The sequence below is a fragment of the Natator depressus genome, chromosome 2 (genome assembly GCF_965152275.1).
Source record: "Natator depressus isolate rNatDep1 chromosome 2, rNatDep2.hap1, whole genome shotgun sequence".
NCBI classification, from domain to species: Eukaryota; Metazoa; Chordata; order Testudines; family Cheloniidae; genus Natator; species Natator depressus.
In genome coordinates this window covers 261,743,329-261,765,248 of record NC_134235.1, presented here as the reverse complement: position 1 = coordinate 261,765,248, position 21,920 = coordinate 261,743,329, and the positions used below count along the sequence as shown (strand labels likewise).

Genomic DNA, 21,920 nt, shown 5'->3' with positions numbered 1-21,920 from the left:
CTAGCCAGGCGGGAGCGCTGGCTGCTGGCAGGGCGGGCCCGGCTGGGAGGTCGGTCCCCTGCAGCGGGGCGAGCAAAGCAAAGCAAAGCAAAGCCCCGCTCCCTGCTCCCCGGACCAGCCGCAAATGGCCCCGCAGGAGCGGAGCTGCCCCCCGTGTCTGGGAAACACCAGCTAGATCACTGTTGCTCCCGCCTCCCGCCCGGGGGATCAGGACCCTCCTGCCCCTTCAGCGTCCAGCCCGGGCCGTGCCCTGCCCAGGAGCCAGCGGGCAGCGCCGCGCTCCCCGCGGGGCCGGCTCCCGGGGTCCAGGCCCGGGAGAAGCTCGCGAGGGCCCGCTGTCCAGGCTCCCCCCGCCAGGCGATTTCCCGCCCCGCTCGGGGGCCCCCGCCAGGCCCTTACCTGGGCAGCGGCCCGCTCGGCCATGGCCCTTTGTTCCCGGCCCAGGCGCCGCCGGAGCTCGGCCGGGCGGGGGGATCGGGAGCTCGCCCCTCACCGCGGCCCGGGGGCGGACATGAGCGTTTCCCCGCCCGCCCGCCGGGGGCGGCGCTCGGGGCCCGCGGAGCTCTGCCGCCGCCGGCGGGCCGGGCTGGGGGCGGGCAGGGCCGGGCGCGGCTGCTCCGCAGGGACCCGGGGGAGTCACGCCGAGACTCGCCCGCCGCCCCGCTGAGGGGACGAGCCGCGCGGCTGGATCCCAACGGGGCCCGGCCCGGCCCGGCCGAGCCCGAGCTCCGCTGCCGCTGCGGGCTGGGCAGAGTCCCGGCGCCTCCTCGCCACGGGCCGGCCCCGCTGCCGGGCGGAGCAGAGCGAGCGCAGCCGGGAGCCGCGGCCTCGCTGGCAGGGTCCGCGAGCTGCGTGCGGGGCGGAGCGGGCCGGGCAGCGGGGCCGGCAGCGGCCCCTGGCGGCGGGTGGGGCGCACGGCCCCGGCCGGGCGGGGAATCGCCTCCCCACGTCTGCCCGGCGCAGGGGCCCCCCGCGGGGCAGGCGGCTGCCGAGCCCCGCCCCTTCCCCCGCAGCCGGGCGGGGGGGGGGGGGGCACTGCGAGCCCCGGCTCCCGGAGTCAGGGGATCGCGGGCGGAGCTCAGCCTCCATTAACAACGTGCTGCTTCGGCCAAGGGGCTGTACCAGGCGCTGTCTCCCCCCGGGCGGCTACCCGCCAGCGGTGCCGCCACGGGCTGCCTCGGGGAGTCGGGAACCCGGCGGGACCTCCCTAGGGGGCTTCGGGGCTCACTCCGGGACCAGTCTGATCCCTCCTACACGCCCCAGACCCGGTGCGGGCGGAGCAGCGATCGCTGCCCCGTTGCCCCGCGCTGACCCGCGGCAGGTGGGCTAGCAGCGGGTCGGTCAGGGACACCATCCAACCCGCCAGTAACACCCTCCCCCCCCCCCGCACGCTGGGCTCCCCAGTCCCGGTCCCTCCGCACCCCCGGGCTCTGCAGCGTGCGGGGGCCCACGGACCTGGCGGAGGCAGCGCAGGCCCGAGGCGGTGCGGAGGGGCCGATGGCGGGGCGCCCCGCTCTCTGCGGCCGCCAGCGGCCTGACTCCGGTGGGCGCAGGGGGCTTCAGCGACCAGGTGCTGTCCCCCAGAGTAGCTCAGCAAACCCCTGTCGGGGCAAAATCGGCAACGGGCAGGGGAGAGGTCCTGGGGGTCACCCGTGCGTCTCCTCCGGGGCATCGCCTGTGCCCCCCCGCGGCACGCAGCGGGAGGGGCATCCCCACCCCCTTCGGCAGACGGGAGGGGGAGGCAGTTGGGGGTGGTCGCCCACGCTCCCCTCGGGCGGGGGGAAGGCAATTGCAGGAGGGGGGGCTGCCTGCATCCCCCCTCCATCCTGGCAGCGGGGGAAGGCAGGCTGGGGGGGGGTCACCAGCCTTCTCCTCCAGCATAGGCGGGGGTGGGGGGGGAACCGCCCATGCCCTTCTCAGGCGGGGAGAGAGTCTGGGGATGGGCCGTGCTCCCCTCGGGCAGGGGAGAGAGACAGTCACGGGGGTGGCGAGTGCCCCCCTCGGGCAGGGGACGGACAGCGGGGGGAGGGGGGAATTGGCCCGCCGCGGCATTCCCCTCATGCCGGGGGGGGGGATCTCGCGCCCCTCTGGCACAGCTGGCCTCCTCTCCTCCCCCCTCCGATTGGCTTAGGCAGCCCTCCATCCCCCAGGGTTCACCCAATCACAAGGCTCCAACGCCCTTGGCCAGGTGAGCACCCTGCAGCCTTCCCCCACCCCCCACCCGCCCAGCAACAAGCCTGGCTCCCTTCCTCCTCGCACCCATTAACCCGGGTGAGGCTGGTAACCCTGAGGGCTGCCGCGGAACAGGGGGCCCAGGGGCACGCCCCTGCAGTAAGATCCGCCGCCCCAGTCCTCACTTCTGGTTAACACCGCAGCCAGCTGAGCTGGGCCTGCCTTGGAAAGCCCCTTGCCCCCAGGGCCGGCGGGCTGCGTAGACCCTTGACTCTTTCGCTTGGCTGAGACCGAGGATCCCCAGCCCTGTGGAAGGGCCCTGGAGCTTGAAAGGACAGAAGAAGGGCCCTGGAGCTTGAAAGGACAGAAGAAGGGCCATATTGGGTCACACCAAAGGTCCATCCGGCCCGGTATCCTGTCTTCTGACAGTGGCTAGTTTCTTTTCCCACCAGAGAAAAGATAAGACCTCACCCACCTTCGCGTAGTATTTCGGGCAGCACCCCTGGAAGCCCCAAGAGAGACTGGGACCTGGGCGCGGCACAGTCACCGCGTGAGAGAGGGTCTCTGTCCCCAGGGCTTCACAATCCAAGACAGGGAGAGGAAGAGGCACTGAAACCGGCCCAGGAGCACCCAGCAACTCAGAAATACACCCCTCAGTTAGCTGCCCTACTCCCTAGTCCTCTCCTTTTAAGCAATACCCAATGTTGCTCAGCAACACTAGGTTTTTCCTATAGTGCCTCTCACTGTATTATGGGAGTGCCAAATGGGCAGTTTAGATCTGCAGAGCATTTGCCCACTGCCCAGCCCAGCTAGGACTCTCAGTACCACCCAGAATGACGGGCTCTGGGCAGCTACACAGTACGTCAGAATCCATAACCCTTTAATCTATAACTTCACTTGGAGTCCCACAGTCATGACAAGCTCCCCCTAGAGATGACCGACAGTCAGTCTCATTGCCCATTCAGAAGCTCTGCAGCCACAGTCCTCATGCCAGATTCCCACCACAGTTGTTTCTAGCACTAGGTGGGGTCCTGAACCCAAAGTGGCATTCATCTCCGTGACAAGCCTTAGACAGCAGCTCCCTCCAGTGGGATAGAACAAAACGTCTGGGTCAGCAGCCTGAGTCCTCACTTCCCCTTTTCTGGGGCAGGGCCTGCAGTTCCAGGATGGATTCTAGGATATCAGCAATATCCTCATCCCCAATGCATGGACTCTGCTGGAATTCTGCTCACCACAGTCTCCAGTCCTGGCCTCCAATTCAGCAAGATTTCAATTAATCAAATTAGAATTTCTGACGGAATGAACCCCATCTCTCCTCCATGTTGAGATGAATATAGGAAACGCCAGCAGTTCCCAGGGCGTTCCAGGATGCTCATTACAAAATCCAAGAATAGCCTTCCGGCCACACACAGCGTGGCAGGTGTCACAGGATTTACCTCTAGAGTGCCCCCTTTGGGGAGTGGGTAGGGGCACCTCCCTTTGTTCCCACTGCCTTCCTTTGGGTGCTGCAGTTGTTACAGAGTTGATCAGAAGAGGAGCTGTGTGTTTCCAGATACAAGTATCAGGGGAGTAGTTCTGCCCTCCCCCCGCAGTAGTTCAACAAAAAGGGCAAAGTAGAACAGTCCTGCAACCCCAATGCAGTGTGGATCATAGAAGATTAGGCTTGGAAGAGACCTCAGGAGGTCATCTCATCCAATCCCCTGCTCAAAGCAGGGCCAACACCAACTAAATCATCCCAGCCAGGGCTTTGTCAAGCTGGGCCTTAAAAACCTCTACGGATGGAGATTCCACCACCTCCCTAGGTAACCCATTCCAGTGCTTCACCACCCTCCTAGTGAAATAGTGTTTCCTAATATCCAACCTAGACCTCCCCCACTGCAACTTGAGACCATTGCTCCTTGTTCTGTCATCTGCCACCACTGAGAACAGCCTAGCTCCATCCTCTTTGGAACCCCCTTTCAGGTAGTTGAAGGCTGCTATCAAATCCCCCCTCACTCTTCTCTTCTGCAGACTAAATAAGCCCAACTCCCTCAGCCTCTCCTCATAAGTCATGTGCCCCAGCCCCCTAATAATTTTTGTTGCCCTCCACTGGACTCTCTCCAAGTTGTCCACATCCCTTCTGTAGTGGGGGGACCAAAACTGGATGCAATACTCCAGGTTGGCCTCATCAGTGCCAAATAGAGGGGAATAATCACTTCCCTCGATCTGCTGGCAATGCTCCTACTAATGCAGCCCAATATGCCGTTGGCCTTCTTGGCAACAAGGGCACACTGCTGACTCCTATCCAGCTTTTCATCCACTGTAATCCCCAGGTCCTTTTCTGCAGAACTGCTGCTTAGCCCGTCGGTCCCCAGCCTGTAACAGTGCATGGGATTCTTCTGTCATCAGTGCAGGACTCTGCACTTGTCCTTGTTGAACCTCATCAGATTTCTTTTGACCCAATCCTCTAATTTGTCTTGCAAGGCAAACAAGTCAGAGTCTCTGAGTCAAAGCTGGGTTTCTTTAACCCCTGGTCAGTCTGAGAGGCCCAGGCTGAGCGTCCTCAGCTCTAAGAAACTAGAACAATTTATCCAGAGGACTTGGGCAGCAGAGGATCTTCAGCAGCCTTCCTAGTTAGCTGGTTCTGTGGATTCAGGAAGCTCCGGGCCCTGGCTCTCCTTCCCTCTGAGTGCCACCCTTACAGGGCTTGGTGCCTCTCTTTTAGGGAGCAGGTTTCACAGATGTGCCAGTGTGGGAGCTGATTGTGCTTACAGGTGTTTATTAACCCCTTCTTGGCTGAGGTGGGCACTTGCTCCACCACATCAAGTGCTTCCCACACCAACCCCTCCTCCCACTCTGGGGAGTTGTGCTAAACATGTATGGGATAGGTACCACAGTGCAGTGGTACAGAAATGGCTGGGGGCAGCATGAACGTCCGGCACACAACGGCACAGCTAACACTGGTGAGTGATATGGACACACTGAACTGTTGCATTGATTCTGGCAACACTTAGCTTCACCATTTCAGCTTGAAGCGATGCCTGTCTCTCCAAAGTGTGGACCTAAAGTGGTGCAGACTGTTGCACTGTTTCCATCAGAGACAAGCTAGCTTTGTTGGCACAGCTGTTACACTCAGCAGGCATGGATCTAGACACAAGGCTTTGCACAGACATAGCAGGCTTAAACCACAGCAACCCGTAGTAAATAGCCCTGGAGGAAAGGAAAATCCTCTAGAGCAGTGGCTCTCAACCTTTCCAAACTACTGTACCCTTTTTAGGAGTCTGATTTGTCTTGTGTACCCCAGCTTTTACCTCACCTAAAAATACTTGCCTACAAAATCAGATATAAAAATGTCACAGCATTTATAAAATAAATAAGTTGGAATATTATATTTCCATTTCAGTGTATAGTATACAGAGCAGTATAAACAAGTCATTGTCTGTATGAAATTTTAGTTTGTACTGACTTCACTAGTGTTTTTTATGTAGCCTATTGTAAAACTAGGCAAATCTCTAGATGAGTTGACATACCCCCTGGAAGACCTCTGCGTACCCCCAGCAGTATGCAGACCCCTGGTTGAGAACCACTGCTCTAGAGGGATCCAAGCTGGATTATTACAGCCCGTGGTATGAGAACATACAGGTCTCTCTCACTCCATGGGTGAAACTGGGAATGTCTATGCTGCAATTAGACACCCACTACTGGCTCGTGCCAGCTGACTCGGCTAAGGGGCTGTTTAATTGCTGTGTGTAGACATTCACCTCTCAGGGTCGTAGAGGCCAGACTCCAACCCAAGCTTGAATGTCTACACCGCAATTAGCCTAGGGCCGGCTGCCACGGGCATCTAACTGCAGTGTAGACATACCCTCAGTGGCTTCAACCTGGCAATAAAACGAAGAAGCTGAATATCCGAACCTTCTTGAGCCAATTGATGCCTGGGAAACACCTGCTAAATACCAACTTTGGTGCAGCCCTGCCTGGCCAGGGTATTTCCTAAACCCACTCACAGGTTGCAGACCCATGTGATGGATCAGAAAAATTATTTCCACCCCCTCTCTCTGGGGTGCAGGAAGCTCAGCCCGCCTCCCTCAAAAAGCAGCTACTGAGACATGGATACCCCCACTCTGTTCTGCTGGGGGCCTTTCTTCACTCATGGCCACAACAGAACACAACCTGTCTTTCTGAAATCTCGTTTGGAGGTCTAGTGGTCAACTAAGACTTAACATGGCCAAAATAGAGCTCCTGATCTTTCCCGCAAAGCTCTCCTCTCGCCCCTTGTGACATTTTTGACTCGTCTCTCTCCTTTAAATCAGACATCCAGGCCATATCTATATCTTGCCACTTCTTACTGCACCACATCTCTAGTATCTGACCTTTCATCTCTGCCCATGTAGCCAGAATTCTTGTCCAAGTCTTGATCATCTCACATCTCGACTCTCCCTTCCTCTCTGGCCTCAATGTCAGCAATCTCGCAGCCCTCACACACATTCAAAACGGTGTTGCTAAAGTCCTTTTCCTGGCTCATCACTGTCATCCTCTCTTTCCCTCTACTGGCCCCTCCTCTTCAGTCGCATCGAACAAGAAGTCCTCCACAGTGTAGTGCTATCCTATTGGACCTCTTACCTCAGCACAACGTTGACTCTGCCTTTGCTCCACCAATGGTGCCGGCTTCCATTGCTGATTCTCCACTTCTCCCACAACACCACTTACATGTGGGGAAAGCTCCCAGTCAAAATCCATAAAGCCACTACACCTTGTCCTTTAAATCCCTCCTCAAAACTCGAGTCTTCCAAAATGCACATGAGAAACTGCAACCTGATAATGGCGGGGCAGGTGGAGAGCATCCGGCTAAGAATTTAGATAGTCTCCCCCACTCATCTGTCTCATCTACCTGATGCATCTTGTCTTGCAGACTGTAGGCTCTTTGGGGCAGGGACTGTCCTGTATTACGTCTGTACAGTGAACAGCAGAATGGGGCCCTGACCTAGGTGGGGCCTGGAGGTGCTATCACAATATCAATGTTATAATTTAACAATAAAGGAGCTTGGGGCCAGGACACTGCTCACGGAAACCAGCTTCTGGCTCTACATCTGCGTGAACAACATGGCGTAGGTGAGTCTCAAAGAACTCTACATGCACAACCAGCTGTTCTCAGCCCCACCGTTCCCTCCCAGCTTGTGTAGGCTGGGCCCACACCCTCCGGACTACATTCTGAACCCCTCTCTCTCACTGGTGAGCACTTATCCTATGCTCAGTCCCCTGGAAATCAATGGGGCCAGTAACTGCTCCGCTATGGGGGTATGGGATTCACAATCAGGCAGATATGGAGGGTACCAGCCCTCCTAGGATCTTAATCATCTGACAGTTTTTTCAATAAGCTTTTTTTTTGTAATTATCTCAAACTCGTCAGGTAAGAATTCTTTCTGAATCGCTCCCCATGCACCGTGGTACTTCAGACCGGACGGATTCGTGCAACGGAACATACTGCTGCTGCACGGCAGGCTGAGCTGCATTGGCAGACGGTCAGTTTCTGACGGTACCTGTGTTTTGCTCTTGATTGTACATTTTATTATTGTGCATTTTGAAAAGAGGATTTGAGAGAACGTACATGTGAACGACTCTCAGGGCAACAGCTCTACCCCCGTGGATACGAACAGAGCAGTGGTTCTCAACCTGTTTATCACTGTGGGCCGTATATGCGGCCCACAATGTGTTACCGGGGCCAGAGGTTGAGAACCACAGCACACGCCCCCCTCCCCCGAATTTCCCCCCACAGACCCCTAAGCCCAGCATCTCCCACTCAGAGACCCCTCCATAGAGTGGGGCCAGGAGCAGAGCTCCAGGCGAGGGACCAGGTGACAGGGACCCTGGACCCCACGGTGTGCGGTCGGGCAGCAGCCCTGATCCTGGACCTGACCACGTGGGGCCAGGTGGCAGGGCAGCTGGGTGGCAGGCCTGACGCCAATCCTGCGGGGCCGGCCAGCAGCCCCAATGCCAACCCTGGACTCTATCGTGAGGAGCCGGTGGGCAGCAATGGACCCTTGCTGTGCAGAGCCAGCCAGCAGCCCTGGACCCCCAACCCCGCGGGGCTGGATAGCAGCCCCAACCCTGGACCCCAGACTTTTTGGGGCCAGGCGGCAGCCCTGGACCCCCGCCCTCTACTGTGTGGGGCCAGGCCCTGGACCCCCGCCTTTAGCGCACAGCTGGACTGCAGCTGTGTGTTAATTGGGCCACATGCCGGCCACGGGTTTAGAACTACTGGAACAGAGGAACGTAAATATTAACCAGCTACTTCCCTTGGGGGATGGGCCCAGGTGGAAGAGTCCCCGCTCCACCCCCTTCTGGAAAGTCATTGGGACTGAGTCACTCAGGTACTGCGGAAAATGTCCCCCAAGCAGTCTGTTACGTCAATGGGCTCATGGACAGTTAACCAGATTTCATGATGCTCACAGGTTAATAGCAGCCCTGTGATGTCTCAAGCACAGAATCCATCATTTGAATGGTGCCCGAGACACAGCCCCAAGGGAAAGATGTCCACTCCCGTCAAGAACACTGAACATAAGCTAGTGACAGTGACTAAACATTGTAGAAGAAAGTGAACGTGTTCCGTTAACTGACAGAGATGGCTTCCCCTTTCCAATGGGCACCTTACCTGCATACCACCAGCTGGGAATCCTGATTGACAGGTCAAACACCTATGAACACTGAAAAGTAGCTCTCGTTGGCTTAAGGAAGATGCAGCTACCTTTAGTGTGATGAATTAGCAAGAGAGAAACACAGGAAAAGAACGACAAGCTTCCCAGGGAGCACTGAGCCTGCTTAGCTGTTTTTTGCCCTAGTGGGAATGGACTCAACTGCTAATAAACCAGCAGCCTAGACCTCTCCACGGATCATCCCGCTGACATTTAGTTCCCTGTTCAACACCCAGAGCCATGGTCTCTCTCCTTTGGTCAGATGCCATCATGATTGTCCCCAGCCAGAGTCCCCTGGTAGCACTTAACACAGCATCTACGGGGGGAAGTCCTTGTGCATCAAGGGCAGCGATGCAGGCTCTCCCCTGTGCGTTTTGCCTGGCAGGTCGTGCAAGCGTCTCTGTGCTGCCAGGGTCCCCCAGAGTTTCTCCCCCGTGTGGATGCGTTGGTGTCCCACCAGGTGCTGCTTCCGGGTGAAGCTCTTCCGGCACTCGGGGCACTGGTAGGGCCGCTCTCCCGTGTGCAGGCGCTGGTGGGTCAGGAGGTGCTCCTTCCGCATGAAGGTTTTCCCACACTCGGTACAGCCATACGGTCTCTCCCCAGTGTGGATCATCTGGTGCCTAATGAAGTTCGAATGGTGGTTAAAGCCCCTCCCACATTCGTTGCAGATATACGAGCCCCTGCTCTTCCCCGCGTGACTCCTCTCGTGTATCATGAGGTTGATCTTCAGCCGGAAGCTCTTCTTGCACTCAGCACAGGTGTGCGGCCGGTCCCCCGTGTGGGAGAGCTGATGTTTGCTGAGGCTCGACTTGTGAGGGAAGCTCCGCTCGCACTCAGGGCAGCTATAGAGTCTCTCCCCCGGCTGAATCTCTGGGCAGGATTTGAGACAGTGGTTTTGCTTGAAGCTCTCCCTGCGCTCAGGAGGCATGTGGGCTCCGCCATGGATCCTCTGGTGCAATACACACTGCTGCTCATAGAGGAAGCTTTTCCCACATTCAGAACAGACATACGGTGCCTCTCCTGGGAGGCTCTCCTCTTGGACAATGATCGTGGTGAAGTTACTGAAGTCTCTCTCGCCCGCAGCAGAGTCCTCCAGACTGTTCCCGTCAGGGTATTCCCCCTGGATGCTGACGTTGCCCTGATCGTCACAGATCGGTTCCTGCTCAGGGTACTGGAAAACAGTCTCTTCTGGTGGTCCAGCCAATGTGCTGTACAGCTCCAAGCTCACTGGGATTCCCTCCTCAGCTTTGACTACAACCTCGTTGTCTGCTGGACTCAGAGGAGAAACCAAGAGTTATTAGTTTTCTGTTCCTTGTCCATCCACCACCTGCCTCTCTTGCACCCTGCCATCTTTCTGCTTCCAGGCACCATCTGCCTGAGAAACCTGTGTCACCAACTTACTGCCCCGCTCTAAAACTCCTACACAGGCAGACAGCGAGCGGGGACTTATGGTGCAATCACAGTACCTCAGTGCCAGCCAAGGAAAAGGCACTCCAGGCTAAGAGACTTAGAGGAGAATGTCCCTTTGGCATAAAAAGGAGAAGAACCAATTCCGTTCCAACCCACCTTCCAAAGAGCCCAAAAAGAGATGGCTGAATGGAAATCAGTCAGGCCTGGTGGGTAGCTGTGACTGAGCCCTGCAAAAGTGATCTGAGAAATGCAGTTTGAGAGAGAGAGGACTATCTGACAAGACGGGACGCTAAGAGCTGACAAAGGTCTCCCTTGATTGACAGATTCCTGTTGCACTCACTGTTTGAGTCATTCCAATCGCTCACTCACCTGTGCTGGGCTCTGTAGAGATCTCTCTCTCTTCCGAGTCCCACTGATCCCTGATGTACAGGTCTTCTTGTTTTACCCACGACACAGTATCGTGAGTAAGGCTCAGTGATTCTGTTTGCGAGAGGAGAGAAATTACATTGTGATTAGCTAACATCCACCCATTCCCATGTTTCTATTAGCTAACATTTACACAAGAGCACCCAGGTGCTATACAGAGAGAACAGAAAAACAACCCACGCTGAAAGGTGCCTACAGTCTGGGCTAGGTACAACACAATGCAGGGAGAGATGAGAGCAAGCGAGAGGTTTGCGCAGAATAAGGCAGTGAAGATGCAGCTTGTGTTGGTTCCTGATTTTTATGTCAATAGAGAAGTTTGGTGTGTATAGTAGCGAACCAGGCTGGATTTCATGGCTCTTTGCACTTGCACCCGAACATTATGGCACTCAGGGTCACTAGTCCCTTTGGAAAAGCTTGGCCAGTGGGCACAGGGAGTATGAAAAGCAGCAGTCCTTACCTTCCTCTGTCTCTGCTGAAATATGGTTCCTACCTTAATCACGCACCTAGTACAAACCCTCTGTGTTGCATTTCTTAATTCCTGGCTCTCTGCTCCAGAGAAGGCACATAAGCTTTCCTGGCTTCTTTTCCATCTCTGAACCCCTCCATGGCTCTCTCCACCTTGGCTGGCTGAAGTTAGAGCAAACTGCTTCCAAACCAGCCAGCTCTGTGGCTTCACTCAGAGCTCTCTCTGTGCCATCCGGCGTACCCGATGAATAAAGAACCACCTCACACTCCACAGCTGGAGGGAACACCTCTTCTTGCAGTGCCCCTCCTTCTTGATCTGTGCTTCCAACTCTGTACAGCACTATTTTACCTACCTATCCTGCTTACAAAGCCTCCATTGCTATAATCTGAGAGTCCTCACACCAAGTATTTATCCTCAGAACACCTCTGTGAGGTAGGACAGATAGGGCAGATAGACAACAAGGTCGCAAAGAACGTCTGTCACAGAGAAGGAATTGAACCTAGGTCTCCCAACTCCCAGGCTAGTGCTCTGACCACTGAGCCATCCTTCCTCTCCTACATCTGGCAGCAAAGCACCTTATGACGCTCCAGATAACTCACCTGTGCTAGGCTCCATCGGGATCACTCTCTCCTCAGAGTCTTCCTGAGCCCCCTCACACGGCTCCTCCCCCCGTTCAATCCTGGACAGAAGGTCAGGTTTGGAGATGGCGTAGTCTGTTCATGTGAGAGGACAGGAAGGGGTGGGAGGGTTAGTCATTGGTACTGAGTATTATTTACGGACAAGCAAGGGTGATTTTAAACCAATCTGCCCTCCCGGTTCAGGCACAGAGAGGAGCCCTCCATTCCTGCAGGCAAGCAGCACGCTGAGAAGCCCAGACCCACACTTTCCTGTGTGCCTATTTCAAACCACAGCGCCCTCACACAAGCAGGGAGAGAGCTGGCTGCTAGGAGAGAGGGGCTGGTGGGTTGCTTCCCCCCCCCAAAATTCAGACATCCAAAGGCACAACAGAATAAAACTATAAGATTTATAAGATTTGCTGTGTATCAGTTTCCTGACTATTGCATCTTTCCTTCTGCTGAGTTTTTAGCTCTTGAGGTTGGTGATACCAGAAACTGGGAGACAAGGGAGAGAGTGAACACCCAGCACAGCAAAGTAACGACAGTGAGCAACCGAGTCGTCACTCACCACGCTGGGCAAGAGCACCAGCACCACGAGTCACCGCCCTCCGTCTAGCAGTAATGTCAGGGCACATTCACAATGCACAGAGCAGGCCTGGGATATTCCAGCTGTGTCGGCTGAACATGTGCAATGATATGGACCTGTTATTCAGGGCTGGAAAGCTGCAGATGAGCAGTCGCTGCAGATCTCTCATTCTCTGCGGAATGGAAGGAACGAACGAAGCACAAACTGAAGGCTACAAGCGCTGCTTCACTGGAACCATCATTGCTGGTGAAAGGTGCCTGTTGCACCTTCATCCCTACACAATGGATGGGGCACGAGCAACAGCACTGCACACTTGCTCTCCTCTCCCACTCCTAGGAGGACCATCTCTCGGGTTTCCGTCAGCGATCACGGACATTCTAACAGGTGAGTGAAAGAAAACTGATCCTTACCCAGCGAGATCAATGATTCATAGTTGCCTTTCATCACATTCTTGTAAAGGTCTTTCTGCCAATCGTCCAGTTTCCCCCACTCCTGCTTGGAGAAATAGACGGAAACATCATCGAATGTCACTGGCACCTGAAATCACAGGGGTAATATAGGTAAAGAATTAAAAACAAAACATGATGTTAACATGACAATATCCACTTAACTTAGGGTTTGCCCTTTGTTTATGGGCCTTCCCTCAGTTTTCTGTAACAATGCCAGTATCCAGTCAATCTAGATTAATGCTTGTAGTATGAATACAAGACACTAAATTAAATGCTTTATTTGTGTTCAGACAGTGCATAAGGGGCCCTGTCCTCCAAACCCTCAATCACGCAGAAAGTCTTTACTCATGTGACTTCAGTGGGGCTACACACCCTGACTTGGTGTGCTAAATCAGATGAGAATCTTGCAAGTCAATCTAAAAAAAAAAGAGCAAATCTATGTGGCAAAATATGTCCTTTGTTAAGTTTCAGTGCTTATTGCTTCTGTTCCTCTTGGCCCCTAGGATTCATGTTACCTTGACCTGCTCAGATATAGAATATAGCCTCTTTACCTGAAATTTGTTTTAATATACATCAGCAGCTACACCATCAAGGCCTTCCTTGCCTCTTCACTGCTCAAACACCTTGTTTTATTTTTCTCATTAAAGACAAATTTAAACGAGCAATTCAGCACTTCTGCCATTTTAGACTCCTGATCATTTATCAATTTTTTTCTCCTCGGATAAGTTTGCAAAAGGCCTTCTTATTCCTCTTAGCTCCACAGAAATCAGACTGCCTACAGAAGCAGGGATGGAGCAGAATCCAAATAACTTGGTAAGCAACGATGGAAGCAGCCAGAGAGTGAAGGAGGAAAACCACACACTACATATTATAGTAAAATAAAAGAGCACATAAGATACAAAAGAGGATCATTTCTCTTCAATTCCCCTTTCAATATCTAATCCAACTTCAAAACTTTATAGCTCCCGCTCAGCACCAGCTGGGATATCGTTACCTTGGGGACTTCTCCCTTAGTGCCTGGGGGAAGCCTCAGGATCCAGAAGTTCCTGTTCTTCAGCAGGTTCTCCATGTTCTCCAGCCTCCTCTGCATCAGTCCATATTCCTGGATCAGAGATCCCAGCATGGCTAGTTGGTTACTAAACTCCATCATTCCTTTTTCTGTGCCACATATTTTCTTCTCAGCTGTCCCTGTTCTGCCCTCCAGACTCAGTAACTGTGAGGCATGGGAATCCACCTTCCTCTCCAAGGCTTGAATAGCAGCCACTACAGTCCACAGGGAGATCTCTGCAGTTTGCAGCTGGGTTTCTCCCACAGCAGTTTGCTTGGGGACAACGTGGGGTTGCAGAGGAGCCGAGTGCAGGGACTCCATGTCCCATTCCCGAGCCTGGGTGCAAGGACAGAAATTGAGAGAATTGAGGTCTCGGTCCAACCTAGGAGAGTCTCCTCCAGCCCTTGTCTCCATGAGATCATTGTACCAATTTAACTAAATCAGTTAAGAAACTACAGCCCCCATGTGAGGGCACTTTGACTTCAATGTAAAAGTGCCCTATATCCATGTAGCTTAAGTCAGTTCCTTACTGACAGACAAAGGGCGGGGGTAGATTTCTTAGACCATAGCGTGAGCATCTGAGATTTCAACGTCCAGCCTGCTGGTTTGCCTGCTATTTTCTATGTTGAAGCCAGAGAAATAATTGCCCATCTACCTAATCCCGGGCATGTTTTTACAGCTGTTCATTTTAATTTTAGTAAATCTTTTTTGTGGACACTGTCCTAAACCCGCTAAGATAGCATCCCCCCCCCCTCCACAGGGGGCGGTAACATGGAGCACTAGCAGGATGGGAAACACACGGATCCGTCCCAGGGGGTTCTCAGAAGTTTGCAGAACGTGGACCGCGGCCCTGCGCATCATCGCGCTTCCCACCGGCCATCCCACACGGAGCGCCCTGGAGGAAAAGGCAGCCGCTGTTTGCATGGCAAAGTAGCCCGAAGACAGCAGCGCTGTCACGTTTGCCTGCAGCGCAGGAAGGCGAAGATTTGCAAAGTCGGGGCTCACATTTTGGCTCCGGCACTTGGGTGCCCCGGTTTTAAAACCCCCAAAACCAGAGCAGGCAGGGAAGGCTCCGGACAGGTGTAGAAGGCCTTTTGGGGCGAGAGGAGAGCGAGGCCCAGGTGACCAGCCCCGTGCTCGGCATCTCTAAGGCACAAAGACCGGGGCGTTTGCCGCGCCAGGCAGCCTGGCCCCCTTCCTGGCCCTGGCTCGCCGGCCCCGCTCGGCGCCCAGCGCTGCTCGCCCCTGCGCCGGCCGCAGCCCGGCCGGGCAGCACCGCGCTCCCGGGCCCGGGCCGGGCGGGGAGAAGCTCCCGGGGCCCGAGGCTCCCCCGCCCACCGGGCCCTTACCTGGGCAGCGGCCCGCTCGGCCATGGCCCCCCCGGGCGGGGCTGCTCCCGCGGGCCCGGCCCGGCCGAGCCCCGCTCCCGCTGCGGGCTGGGCAGAGTCCCGGCGCCGCCTCGCCACGGGCCGGCCCCGCTGCCGGGCGGAGCAGAGCGAGCGCGGCCCAGAGGGAGGGAGCCGCGGCCTGGCTGCCGGGAGGGGCCGGGAGCGGCGGGGCGGGGCCGGCGGGGAGCGGGGCGGCAGCGGCCCCTGGCGGCGGGGATCGCGGCGGCGGGCGCGCTCCGGGGCGGGGCCCCCCTGGACCGGCGCGCAGCCCCGACGGGCTCTAGGGCGAGCCTGGGCTCGGCCCGCGCTCGCAGCGGGCCCTGGCTCCGCGGCAGCGTTGCGCCCCGCAGCGATGGGGGCCCGGGGCCTGTCGCGCTGCTGCTTCCTTCCCCCGGTTATCGAGGTCTCCGTGGGCCACCCCCGCAGCCGTGCCCGTTGCGAGCCGCTCCGCCCGCGGATCACACCCGCCCGGGGTCACCGGGAGCGCTGACGCGCATTGCCCATGGCCCCGGCTGGTCGGTGCCATCCAGCAGGCGGGGGGCGGGAGCCGGGAGAAGCAGCTGGGAAGCTGGTCTCCCTCGCCCACAGAGGTTGGCCCAATAACTGATGTGAGCTCACCCTCGCAGGCGCTGGAGCAATTTTTATAGAGCGGGTGCGGAGAGCCATTGAACCAAACTGTGCAACCCCGCTAGGCAAGGGATGTGCCTGTGAACTCGGGCCAGTCTGCTTTCTGGGCAGGTCACCCCCGCAATGGGTCTACGCATTCGTCCCCCCAACCCTCCTTTCCAAAGCGCGTTGGGGTCTACAGAGGCACCCAGTGCTGCCGGTCAGATTTCATAGACAGGAAACAAGCCCCAGAAGATGGGCATGACTTGCCTCGTTTGCTGTGTGATGCACTGGAACGAGACACTGGTGTCTAAACAGGCAGCCTTTCAGCTAGTGGGGTCTGACCCTTGTAAATGCCATAAGGTCCCATGGCCGCAGTGGATCCAACCCTAAAGCAGAGCTAGTACGTCTTCCGGTTGGTCTGAGGCCTGCAGATGAAAGGAGGCTTTAGTAGGCCATCTGCTCAACGAGCAGCAGCCGCCAAAAAAGCCAACAGACTGTTAGGAACCGTTAGGAAAGGAATATAGATAATAAGACAGAAAATATCATAATGCCTCTATATACAGCCATGGTATGCCACAGTCTGAATGCTGAGTGTAGTTCTGGTCACCTCATCCCAAAAAAGATGTATTAGAATTGGAAAAGGTACAGAGAAGGGCAACAAACATGGTTAGAGTTATGGAACAGCTTCCAGACAAGGAGAGATTAATAAGACTGGGACTGTACAGCTTGGAATAGAGACGACTCGGGGGGGGGGGGGGAATATGATAGAGATCTGTAAAATCATGACTGGCTGTGGAGAAAGTGAATAGGGAAGGGTTACTTACCCCTTCACCTCACACAAGAACTAGGGCGTGACCCAGTGTGCCTAGGGTAACCCTCACTGGAAATGCCAAGGTCAGGGCAGGCTGCAAAAGCGAGAGCAGATACTCCCAAAACTGGTGGTTAACTCTGAAGTTAAACTCCCCAACCAGTCACAAACTGCACTTCTGATCCTTCACACTGGTTATCACAAAGCATAAAAAAGGAATCACACAGTCCTCTCATTGCACTCCAGTCTCTGGCTCCCAATCAGTGTCTAGGTTCAGTAAGGGGAGGAGTAATTTAAAACTCTGCTCACTATACAACATGTTCTTCTGACCCTCAAAGGGCCAGCCACATTGCCAGGTTAGTACTAGTTTGGATCTTAAATCCCACACCGCCAGCCAATCCTTTAGAGTCTGAAACTAAAGGTTTATTATCAAGAAAAAAAGAAAGAACAAGAAGAGAGTTGTTAAATGGTAAAACAGTCACATACATACAAAGACTTCAAAGTCCATAGATCAGGTTCTTAGCAGTATTGGTGAGTTTGCAGGCTTGAAAGTCCCTCTGGAACACATCCACAGCTGGGATGGGTCATTCAGTCCTTTGTTCAGAGCTTCAGTTTGTAGCAAAGTTCCTCCAGAGGTAAGAGGCAGGAATGAAGACAAAATGGAGAGGATGCAGCTGTCTTTTTATAGTCTTTTGCCATGCAGCTTGTGCTTCCTTTGTTTCAAACACAAGCTGCCCAGCACGTGGCATGGAAACCTTAGAGTTCTGTCCATAGGCATGTCCCTGCCTGCCTTGCTGAATCATAAGATGTACCCCTGAACCTTTCAATGGGTTCATTGTACAGCTGATATCCCTTGATGGGCCATCAAGCAGGCTGCTGCCAATCTGTCTGGGAGTGTCACCCAGATGCAGAGCACAAGTTTGGAAATACAGATATACCATGCATATCTATAACTTACAATACAAAGGTGATACAAGCATATATTAAAAAGATTATCATACTTGGCAAATTACAATATAACATTTGTACAGATACCTTACATGGCATACCTGGCACAATTCATTGCAATTTTACAATATTGGTATTCATAATATCCTAAAGTGTCCCCCAGACTCCATACAGCATCACAAAAGGGTCACCCAATTAAAATAACAGGCAGCAGGTTTAAAACAAACTTCAGGAAGTACTTCTTTACCCAATGCACAGTCAACCTGTGAAAATCATTGTGAAGGCCAAAAGTATAACTGGGTTCAAAAAATAATTCGATATGTTCATGGTGGATAGGTTCATCAATGGCTATTAGCCAGGATGGCCGTCCTCTAGGTGTCCCTAAACCTCCAACTGCCAGAAGCTGGGTATGGGCGACAGGAGATGGATCACTTGATAGTTGCCCTGTTCTGTTCATTCCCTCTGGGGCACCTGGCATTGGCCACTGTCAGAAGACAGGATACTGGGCTAGATGGTCCTTTGGTCTGACCCAGTCTGGCCGCTCTTACATTATGTTCTTATGAGATTGGCACAGGCTGAATGTTTCAAAAGCAACTAGTGATATGAATGTGATGGGATACCCAGGGTGCAGCTTGGGACTGTGGCCTGCTGTGCCCCCCTGAACTCTCTCCAGCCTGGGCTGTCTCTCACAATGCCTTGCTAGTGACCAGCAGCAAACCCCTCCAGGCGCTGTGATCGCTCAGCACAACCACATGTGGAGCCCCCACACCCAGCTAGATGGCATGAATGCTCCCAGAGCCACTCATGAATCACACAGGGAAAGGCACCAACATAAGAACACCAGCCAGATCCCCCCAGCTCCTAGCACTGTACCCCAGAAATATAATGTCTTGCACTGCTCAAGACGAGCAATGCAGATTTATTAATTGGTTCACCACTTCATCAATGGAAAGTGGACATACACCAGCCTTTGCAGAGCCTGAGCAGATTTACCAAACACTTCATACAAACTCACTGGTAAAGATAAACAGTAAAACAAATTTATTGACTACAACAGATAGATTTTAAGTGACTATAAGTGATAGGCAAAAAGTCAGTGTTAGTTACCAACAGAAAATAAAATATAAGCACGCAGTCTAAAGTCTCAACCCTATTAGACTAGGCAACATCTAGATTAAGCAGTTTTTCTCACCCCACTGGATACTGCAGTTCATAGTACACAGATTTCACCCTTGAAACGTAGGCCAGTCTCCTCTGTTGGAGTCTTAAGTCTTCTCAGTGTCATTCCTTGCAGCATCAGTGAGGGCAGGAGAAAGATGAAGCGTGGGCCTACTGTGTTCTGTTTTATACCCTCAGTCCCATGTGCTTGGGGAGCACAAGTCCAGGCTTGTCTGGGTGCATTGCTGAGTCTCCAGGCAAGGATGAGCAATTCCCTTGGTGTGGCCTCATGCAGGTGAGTCATTGAATTGTAGCTCCCTTGCTGGACAATGGCAGTTGATGGGTTGTTTGACACCCCGCCTGGGCACTTAATACTTTCCTTGCTGTTGCCTCTGGGGAGCTAGTATCTGGCAGATTCCCCGATTTACAGCATGTTTTAGTGACAACCATACTACACAATTCTCATAACTTCCTGTGCATTAATGATATACATATATGGATAGAGAAATGACTTTCAGCAGATCATAACTTTCTCCTGATACCTCACACGGTCTGCTTTATATGCAAGATCACAATTATATACAGATGAGGAATATGGGGGTTACAAGACGCTCCCCCCAAGGTATAGTATGTCACAATGAGGTGACATGTTTGGGTGTCCAAATTGAAATATGTGAATGGGGCCCAAGGTTTTTTAAGTGCTGAGCAACCTCCCTCTGAAAATCAGGACTCTTTCAGATGGCTCACATTGGGCACTTGGAAATCAGGGCACCCAAAATCCCCCATTATTGATGAAAATTGAGGCCACAGATTTATTATTAGTTTTAGCTACAGTGGTTTATTTTGGGGGCTTGGTATTTTGCAGTCACTCTGCACCCCTAGCATGCAACACAGGGTTTGCATAAACCTGGCTCCTCCCCCTCCCCCAGCCCTAGCCTTCCCCCGTCTTCGCCTTCCACCCTTGCCTGTGTGGGTCTGGTGCAGAGACCCTGAGTGAAGCTGTACAGGGCTTGCACTTGTGCTGTACAGGGGTGGGAGGTAATTGTTGTTTTTATTTTAAATCTAGGAAATTAAATACCAAAAATGGCATTAAAAATGTGAAGGATGCAATGTGAAACACTTGAAGATCAGGAAATGACCAAGTTGCAGTTGTGTGAAATGGAAGTTTAACTCCAAGGAAAAATTTACATTTAAAGGACTGGACATTGGATTTAACACTCGCTATTAACATAAAAGGAAAAGACATTCACATACACAGATCTCACTGATGATAAAGTAGCTAGGAGCACACACCAATATGTATTTAGCCAGGATTTAAAGGCTGAGAGTATGTCACGTAAGGTCCTGCGCTATGTTTCCAGGAGGAGTGGGATCCTTCGGGAGGTCGGCCCTGTCTGATCACCCTGAGATTCCTGTTGGGGGTGGCTCAGACCGGAGATGAAAACGGGAGCCCATCTGGCAGAGACGATTTTACTTGAACAGTTCTCCCAGATATTCCCCCCTGGGGAAAAGGACGAGTTCTATGGCATCGACCTGAGACAACCTGGCAGCTAAGACCCCTGTGATGACGACGCCTTGCAAGGGGCCTGTTAGGGCTAGCACAGGCCAATGAGAAAACTGGCCACACCACAACAAGGGCACAGATAAGGTTGTTTGGTCTGAAAAATGACCATGCGCCATCCTTACACCTGCTGGCTGGTGGTGGGTTTCACCAGCTCTTCCGCCAGAGATGGAGGCAGCTTCTCTGTCATGTTTTGTATTGAATTAAAACCAAGGCCTTGCTCTTGCAGCAGGGGGATCCACACAGGCACAAGGACCCATCTAAATGCACCCCGCTGCAGGATGCGTTATCGCTGTGGGTGGCCAAAACTCTGAGCTACCTGTCAGGTTTTCCCCACCAAGCTTCAGAGAACATTATTCCAGGGCTCCCCCGACAGACATGGTCTGTTCTCCCCTCTCCCGCCATATGCCACCCCTTTTCTCCTTCCCCTGCATGTTCTTCTTTTCTCACCTTCTCCATCTCCTCCCAACCCTGTGTGGGCTTAAGGGTTTCCAAAGTCTGGATCCCCCTCCCTGTTCTCCAAAGTTTGCCCCCTCCTTTCTCCCCTGTCCTGCAGTTCTTCAGCCCTCCCATCTAACCCCCCAGCCCATTGCCAACCCTGCTCCTCACTTCCCCTGGAAGAAGCCCAGACCTCAGAGCTCTCTCCAGCTCAGGAGATCTGCTCAGCCTAACTAGGGTTTAGGTGTGTTATTGTTACAATGTCAGAACAGACAAGCTAGTTACACCGTAGGGGGAATAATCATCATTTATTAGCTGCCAGGACACAGAAGACGCGGTCCCTGCCCCCGAAGAGCTTACAGTCTAAACAGCCAACACAAACACAGCTAGCCACATCCACAGCTTACACTGGTCATGGGGGAGGAGGGTAAAGGTGGAGTAAGTGTGGGGGGTAGCAGATAAGCAGTGGCGGAGGGGTACGGGGTGGAGGCTCTCAAGGAAACCAGGGGGTCAGAGTGGAGAAAACTGCAGAAAGGTAAAAGAGACAGACTAGCACCCGACAGGACCCGGTCCCAGAGGGAACCTACCCCGTCACAGCTGGTTCATAGCTTCCCTCCATCTCCTGGCACGCTTTGGAGAGCCTGGTTGGTGGGGTCACTTCAAAGCTGTCTTCACTTTAGTTTCGGGCAGATGCTAACCAGCAGCACGCCAATGGGCTGCCCCCAGCACAGAAATCCTTCAGTGACCAACCAGCCCTTGGCGTCCGTCCGTGGAGACTGCGAGCCGGACTACTGCAGTGGGCTAGGGGCAAGTCACACTGGATTCAGTCATGAGGCGGATTTTTACCATCCCGTGTGGCCAAAAACAAATCAAGCCCAGACCAGACGCTTGCTGCTACCAACCTGCCCCCCTCCTCCAAATGGCAATGAGAGGCAGGATGGCCCAGTGGCTAGGGCACCAGTCCTAGACTTCAGTGACCTCAGTTCAGTTCCCTGCTACGCCACTGACTTCCTGAGTGAACTCGGGTGAATCACTTAGCCTGTGCCGCAGTTTCCCCAGCTGTAGAGTGGGGGTAATAGCCCTGCCCTACCTCCAAGGCTGTTGTGAGAACCTCATCCCATGGACCTTTCAACCCACCAAGTTCCTCCCTCCTGGCTTTCTGCCC

At 54.1% G+C, this 21,920-nt stretch overlaps 1 protein-coding gene across 1 annotated transcript in view; it reads right to left on the bottom strand.

Annotated features, from left to right (window-relative positions):
• The window catches only part of LOC141981943 (uncharacterized), a 38,647-nt gene extending 23,381 nt beyond the window's left edge, over positions 1 to 15,266 (bottom strand). Inside the window, exons 1-7 of the mRNA XM_074943560.1 lie at positions 15,195 to 15,266; positions 13,792 to 14,181; positions 12,759 to 12,885; positions 11,745 to 11,858; positions 10,623 to 10,733; positions 9,163 to 10,112; positions 400 to 456 (exon numbers count right to left, since the gene is read on the bottom strand). Of these exons, the coding sequence (XP_074799661.1) occupies positions 400 to 456; positions 9,163 to 10,112; positions 10,623 to 10,733; positions 11,745 to 11,858; positions 12,759 to 12,885; positions 13,792 to 14,181; positions 15,195 to 15,218 (1,773 nt within the window). The 5' untranslated portion in view covers positions 15,219 to 15,266. The remainder of the gene's footprint in view (positions 1 to 399; positions 457 to 9,162; positions 10,113 to 10,622; positions 10,734 to 11,744; positions 11,859 to 12,758; positions 12,886 to 13,791; positions 14,182 to 15,194) is intronic.
• Between the last annotated feature and the right edge of the window lie 6,654 nt (positions 15,267 to 21,920).